Source organism: Montipora capricornis, chromosome 14, assembly GCF_036669925.1.
Source record: "Montipora capricornis isolate CH-2021 chromosome 14, ASM3666992v2, whole genome shotgun sequence".
Classification (NCBI taxonomy): Eukaryota; Metazoa; Cnidaria; class Anthozoa; order Scleractinia; family Acroporidae; genus Montipora; species Montipora capricornis.
The window spans coordinates 9,522,054-9,529,553 of record NC_090896.1 but is presented as its reverse complement, the minus strand read 5'-3'; the positions used below and the strand labels follow the sequence as shown (position 1 = coordinate 9,529,553).

At 41.5% G+C, this 7,500-nt stretch overlaps 1 protein-coding gene across 1 annotated transcript in view; it reads left to right on the top strand.

The window, feature by feature from the left end:
* The window catches only part of LOC138032961 (uncharacterized), a 23,313-nt gene that overhangs the window by 11,980 nt on the left and 3,833 nt on the right, over window positions 1–7,500 (top strand). Inside the window, exons 2-7 of the mRNA XM_068880682.1 lie at window positions 1–231; window positions 2,149–2,194; window positions 2,769–3,024; window positions 3,522–3,597; window positions 4,203–4,509; window positions 6,630–7,500. The exon at window positions 1–231 is cut by the window's left edge and continues 1,391 nt beyond it; the exon at window positions 6,630–7,500 is cut by the window's right edge and continues 3,833 nt beyond it. Of these exons, the coding sequence (XP_068736783.1) occupies window positions 1–231; window positions 2,149–2,194; window positions 2,769–3,024; window positions 3,522–3,597; window positions 4,203–4,509; window positions 6,630–6,961 (1,248 nt within the window). The 3' untranslated portion in view covers window positions 6,962–7,500. The remainder of the gene's footprint in view (window positions 232–2,148; window positions 2,195–2,768; window positions 3,025–3,521; window positions 3,598–4,202; window positions 4,510–6,629) is intronic.

Genomic DNA, 7,500 nt, shown 5'->3' with positions numbered 1-7,500 from the left:
GCCAGAGAAAGAGCAATAAGAGGTATCCTTCAACTGTGCTTAGACCTTAACGAAAAGGAGCTTCACAGATGGTACGGAGAGCAAGCCTTATTATTCTATGAAGAACTGTGGAGGAGGAAAGGGGAAGTAATGGACACACGGACGACGAAGACGTTTCTTCGTGATATCAAAGATCTGGCCTCATCGGTAGGAGATTATGAGAGAAAAAAACTGTGTCAAGACGTCTTGCAGGTTAGTTAGTTGTCTATTGGTAAAAGACAATGAATTTGAAGCCTACCGAGAATGTATGGTAAATGTTTTTGTCACCCCCAAACGAAGCATCGTTTAAATTCAATTCATTTAAGGAATGCATTAAAACGTAATTGGGTCATACCATGCTATATTCCCTCGTATAAGTAACGGTTTAGTGGTCTTCGTTTCTATGTCGGTGTAAGTTTATATTTGATAGTTTTATTCTGTATTATACTGGCCACGTATTATTAGTCTTAAAATTTGTAGCCTTGCCTAGTTTTTGTTTATTTAGACAGCCCTTTCATGGGAATCATCCTACTGAACCTTAACCTAACCTGAATGTATGATTTTTGGTGCAGATATCTATTCCTGGGCCATTTTTTTCGAAGCAGGGAAAATGATAAACCAAGGGTGAGCACTATGATAACCAATGTTTATCGGAAAACCCTGATCGAACTGGATCGAGCAGAAAGTGACGCCAAAGACTCACCAGTTTTAGAATGTGCAATGCGTAAGTACGCGGCTGAATTAATATGCAGCAAGGGGGTTTCGCTCTTTCAGACTGTTAAACTCGTGGTTTGCATGTACAATAAGCTGCATTTACACCCTTTGATTTTATTAAGCCAGTGAGTAAACGACGCCACTTTCCCCTAGATCCAACCCTTTGAGGTCCAAGTGGTCAGTTTTGAACGTGGGTAATCGCGCACCGCGAAATTCAGAACTTACACTCGAAGTAAACAGCCTTTAGATAAAAATCAAGCTCAACGTTTTGCCAGTAAGGCGTTAAGCAAACACTTTTAAAATCTGAAGAAAAAAAGGAGGCGATATTTTCGTCATAGTAGCACTTTAACGCCTCCCTGGGAGGCGCGGTGGCCTCATGGTTAGTGCGCTCGACTCCGGATCGAGTGGTCCGGGTTCGGGGCCTGGCAGGGGACATTGTGTTGTGTTCTTGGGCAAGACACTTTACTCTCACGGTGCCTCTCTCCACCCAGGTGTATAAATGGGTACCGGCGTAATGCTGGGGGTAACCCTGCGATGGACTAGCATCCCATCCAGGGGGGAGTACAAATACTCCTAGTCGCTTCATGCTACAGAAACCGGAGATAAGCGCCGGCCTGATGAGCCTTCTGGCTCGTAAGCGGAGACTTTTTTTTTTTAGCACTTTAACGATGAAGGCTTGATTGTTTATGTTTTGATACCACGAAAAATGCGTGGAAAGTTTTTTTTAGCCCTGTCCAAACGGGAAATGTTTGGCGACCAAACACCACCAAACAATGTTTGGTGACCAAACATTTTACGGTTTAGCCACCTTGTTTGTTGCTGTTTGATCGTGGTTGGTCGTGTTTGATAAAATTTCAAAGCCATCAAACATTCGATCGAACAACTTAAATCATTTCTTTTGTTCTCGAAGTTTTGTTCGTTTGGACAGCCGTATCAAACATGTTTGTCGTGCGCATGCGTACCACGCTTGCGCAACCGCTTGTATCCACGTGTTGTTTACGTATTTGTGACCCATAGTTCTTTTCTTGTGGAGTTTGATCTGAGTTAGATCAAACATGTTTTAACCGTTTGGCCAGTCACTTCAACATCATGTTTGGTCACCAAACAATGTTTGATATTGTTTGGTCGCCAAACATTTCCCATTTGGACAGGCCTTTAAGATACATTGGTTGTAATAAACAATACTTCAAGAAAACAATGAGGAAAAATCGACCAGCATGCACTGCTGTTGAACATCATTCAATGCGCACGCACCTTGCACATTAATGTCCATAAACACGTTCTAGATTGCGCTGATTCCCAGGATTATCTGTAGGCTCTTAGCTAATCAGATTCATGTTAGAGAGTATATTGTTCAATAATGTAAGTAATTTGTTGCCTACATCTCATGTTCACATATATTCTTCATCTTAACAGACGTTTATCAACACTGGAGACAAACCAGCCACCTTGGGACCCAAAGGTACCGTTGCATTTTGGATTCCTTTCTTCTTGGCAACAATATGTTTTACGTAAAAGGCGGAAAGGACGTTGATAGGTTTTTTGGGTGTCTTTGTTACATGGGAGAGCACTTACTTAAGGTCATTTTGACCTCCGTGAAAACTACCAGAAAGATAATTCCACATTACACATGTATGAATAGGTTGCCCACTGATTGCCTTGGAAAGAAAGTATGCCATTATAGCTTATATTTATAAATAGTCTGCTTGTGAATTATCGCGGCTTTTAAGTGTAATTGTGTTCATGTGGCTTGAAGACAGTGATCTGGGTTTTGCAGGCATTTGGTATTACTGATGAATGCGCATAATCATCTCTTGGTGCAAGGGCTTTTTGGCATTCACATATCTAAGACAAAAGATTTCGGAAGAGCAGTGAGATGTGTGTGAAAACAAGGTCGACTCCATCCTCGCGTTTATAAAAAGGCCAAGTAACTATAAGCATTAAACTCAGTGTGAAATAGCCAATTAGTCGTTCTTGATTGGTTATAATCTTTCACAATCTTTTAACCTTCTTTTCGTTTATGTTATAACCCCAAGCGCCCTTATTGAACGAAGCCACCTCGACACGAGGGATTGTCAGTGGAGACGAAGAAGAAGGAAGCAAATCCGTATCGGAAGAAGAGGACCAAGAGATAGAAGTAAACTCAGAAGAATCTGAGGAGGACAAAGAGGTCGATGTGACTTCTGAAGAGGAAATCGAGATTTCATCTATGGATGAAAATGAAAATGAAAATGAAAATGAATACCCGAGTTCCTTTCGTGCTTCGAATGAGGATGGCAAAGTTATGTGCAGGTAAATGCGGTCTTTGGAATTTGGAATTACGGATTGTGATATGCCATTAAAAATAACGCAATCGCAATGCTCCACCGTTTACTATAGAAGGTGGTTGTCAAGCTAGGAATAACTCAATATATGCAAACCAGCAATTTCGTTGAAATATCGTCCCATCAATCAACAACAGCAGAGCTGGCGCAATGGTGAGCAGAGCACTCGCCTTCAGCCAGTGTGCCTGAGAGCGATTCCCGGGTTTGCTGGTTCTGTACTCTGCTCAGAGAGGTTTTTCCGCGGGTACTTCGGGAGCGTTTATCATTTGTCAACAAAAACCTAAAATTCCGGGTGAAAACTCAAATGGCACAGCTCATTCCACCAGCAAGTTTCCGAAAAAGATGGAAATCTTCAGACGTATTCCTCTTTACCCGTTACAACCGAAATGACCGGAAAAATCCTGTACCATTTGTAAACTCCCACTCGACCCGGTTCACGTACTCCTCTTTTCCCGCCTTTCGCAGCACTCAAGAAACCACGGAAAAGAACTTGTTGTCTTCACCGTTTTCAAAATTGCCTACTCTCATTGTGGATCATCAGGTAAGCGCTTTCTTAGACACTTGTGTCCAGAAATTCACCAAAGTAGATGCACGCTCAATTGTGACATCCAACGCGAAGTGTCCCTTTAATTTCAAGTCTAAAGCAGGAGATCATCGAGAGAAACCTCCATCTCCCATACTTGGCCTAGGAGTCAACCCTTTCCCGAGTATATTTATTTATAGAGCGCCTCCCTTGGGAGATCGAGCACGCTCACTTTTGTAAAAGCCAGTCAAAACAAAGCTACCGCAGTGTCAAGGGAAATATCATACTGTTTGCGGGAAAAACCTGTTCCTAAAAGTAACAGTAATGTAGCAGCTCTCTTACCGTATAATGTAATTGGCTCGCTACCCGAGACAAAAACAAGACAGTGATGCAGCAGCTCTCGTGACCTATCTTCTGCCCATTTTCTTCTTTGTTCCTAATTTTTGGTAAATGGCACATTCCTCACAACCATATCTAGCTCTTTCCGATTGTTACCTAGACACTATTTGTGCTTTTAATTGTCCTTGTTGAATTGAACCGTTTTTAGGTGGCCAAAGGGGCACCGAGAGCACAACTTTGCTCAACGGACAATTTTACTGAAGCATTTTATATTTTCTTGTCAGAAAACACCTGTGGAGTTCTTTGGTTTGCCTTTTTCTGATACCACATTTGATGACATTCCTTTTGATGGTCAGTATGGCATCCTCACTGCGTGCGAAGGAGTGTTACAGGAGATCAAAAGAGGGCACATTTACGATAAATACCTAGAATTGAAATCAGAAATGAGTTTAAGAGCAGCAAAGGAGAATTTTCTAGCGGAACTTTCGAAGCTGCCTCAGGAATGCAAAGAAAGATGCTTTGACAAAATCGTCAGTGCACTAGGAGAAGGCGGTGAGGGTCTGGAGGATATAAGATATCGTCTTTTTCAAGGTGCGTAGGTTTTCGTAAAGAAAGAAGTCTATTACGATTATTAGTGTTTTGAACATGAGAGTCTTTTCATTTTGTACGTTGAAGGAAATTTGATTGATAGTCTTCATAAGGCCGTCAAGGCCGTCAAGGTACTATTGAAAATGAATTATGCACAGTTGTTCTTATGCTTACGATGTCGTGAAAAACCTTAATTTGTTAAAACAATTTGTATTTTTCACGGTGAGTGCCGGGTATTGTAATGTAATGAAATGCATGCCGAGCGTGCAGCACTATTCTTTGCAGAGTATTTCGTGGCACTGTCGTTGTCGCTATCGTTGTTTCAATTAATAGAGAGCTTAAGCAAGGACAAAGACGACGATTACGAGGTAGGCTTGATGAAAGAAAACAATTTCTTTGCACGCCATCCATCTTCGTTTTGCGTTTTGGTACAGTTTTCAAAAAGGCTCTATTTTATAGGGCTTAGAAATTTTCCAATGAAAATAACGGATTTAAGAACATCCAAACCAGCAGAAGGAAACTGTACTTGAGTATTCACATGCGTACCCAGATGCTAGTAATGCTAGTAATGCTAGTAATTTGAAGGTGTACCCATTTAGCTTCAAGAGCCTTAGGTCGTTTATCAAGGTTCTTCATGGACTATGTTTTTCGCTGGTCCGCAGGCTCTACAAAGTCATGCTCCTCAGATTTCAAAGGGAACTATTGATGTTGAAGGTGTAGCGCACCTGTAAAGATAGTTCATGAAGAACCTTGATAAACGACCTAAGGCTCTTGAAGCTGGGTGAGCGACCTAGATCCACAGGAATTTTTGTTGCTCTCTAAATGGGTAGAGCATCCGCCCGGTGTTATAGAGGTATCATGATAAGTTCGATTCCAGCTTAGATCTCAAATTTTTAAAATGTTTTGTCACTCGTTGCCAACTGCCAAACACCTAATGCTACCATCCTTCTCAAGGGCGCAGTACACCTTCATCATCAATAGTTGCCATTCCAGAAGATCTTCTGGATATTCACTGGTTCAGCTTCGCGGCTACGCATGTAAAAACTCATTAACAAGTATAGTCTGCCTTCTGCTGCTTTGGATCTTGTTAAATCCATTATTTTGATAGGCACATAAACAATGGAGTTTTTTGTGTCATCTTACTCGAGGCTGTGAAACGACACCTGGCCATAGTTGTTGAAAACGTGGATAACGCTATCCACCGGATAAATATCTATCCACTGGATAGCGCAAATGGTTTCGCTATGACTTATCCACTGGGTAGTGATTTATCCGGCGGATAGCGCTTTCCATCGTTTGAACAACTTGGGCCAGGGGCCCGTTTCTCAAAAATTCCGAAAGGCAAGTTTCCAAACTACGATAACTGCGATTGGCTTATTCTGGAAAGCAGGTCTTGCAATATGTTTTAAAGAACAGAACAAACGAAATATTTGCGAAGTTTCATGCCTTGAAACCTTTCCCTTTTGAAGATACCGTGGGATTTATGTCACCCGAAATACGCCCGAAATGTTTTCGGGCCCCTGATCTTAAACCGATCAACCATTCATATATGAACAGAAATGCGCGTAAATGCTCGCTCAAGTTTGATGACTGACGAAGTGTCCTACTAAGTCTTCGCGTAATCTACATAAAGTAAATTCTCGAATTAGCGCACAGCTTCAAATTACCCCCTCCTAACGGTGAAAATACTAAATGAGCGCTCCGGCTCAAGTTTTGCTATTGCAGTTTTATTTTATTATCATGTTGCAGTTTGGCTTCAATTCAAATAAAGACTGTTGTTATATTAAGGCTGAAAATTGAGAAATTATTTAAGTGCCCTTTTTCAAATAAGCGGCCCCATTCGAATAAGCGCCCCCGGCCCTTCTCACCTTAGGAAATTAAATAAGCTTCCCGGGCGCTAATTCGAGCATTTACGGTATTTACAAACACAAGATCAACGCTAGCGTCAAGGTTATTTGTTTTTGTTTGAGTTTTCGGAACTGTTTAGGTTTACTATAAGATGGACATTGTTTCATTTTGTCACCAGTAGACGAGGACAGGATTAATGTTACATGTAAGTTTGGGGAGAGGGAAAGTGAGACACTTCACTAGCATCTATATGAATTTAATTTGCCTTACATTAGCTCGAGCCAAGATCAAAGAACCAATCAAGGATCACAGTAACATTTGTGATGTGGTTGCGGATAAAATACCAGAAGGATTCGCTTGGAAAACTCTAGCAAGAGATCTCAAACCACCGATTCCAGAATGTGCTATTGATGAAATACTTGAGGCGGAAAGAGGGTCTCCAAAGGAATGCTGTCGAATTGCGCTCAGGACATGGTACCAAGGATTTACGTCCCAAGCAACAAGTCAAGAGCTCATGCGGTGTCTCACAAATATGGGTTTCGCAAGCCTTAATTGGCATATAATGAAAGAACTCGGCCTTGTATCATTCAAAGATATGCCAGTCTGAGAGGTGACTAGTCATGTATCGGTTCACTTGCGGAAAGTGCACGTGGACATTGATGATCAGTAGCATGATCAACTTAACTAGATTTAACACCCGGTCCCAGAAAGGCTGGTTAACTTTATCTGCTGGATAAGTCACTATCCTACAGTTTCAATATGTGCAAAGATATTTGTATTTGAGCACGTAACCGTTGATATGCACAGTCACTCTAAGCACATGTAAGTAAAAAGTTTGGCCCTCGTTTAACGTGAAGTGTATTTCATACTTTGGATAGTGACTTACGCACCGAATAAAGTTATCCGGCCTTTTAACATCTGGATACACTTGTCCTACACTAACAAACTGGACTATTACCTCATCTTACCAAAAGTTTCAGTTAAGCACTGTTCCATGGGAGGAGGGAGATCCTAGCGAGCGAAACAATTTCTCGTTTGGTTTACATGCAGAAACTTTGGTCGGCGGTGTTGCTCGTCAATGGTTGAACGAAGTTGCTGAAAGCCCAGTTGCCACCATGTTTGTTTTTTGTTTCCTATATATGCTAC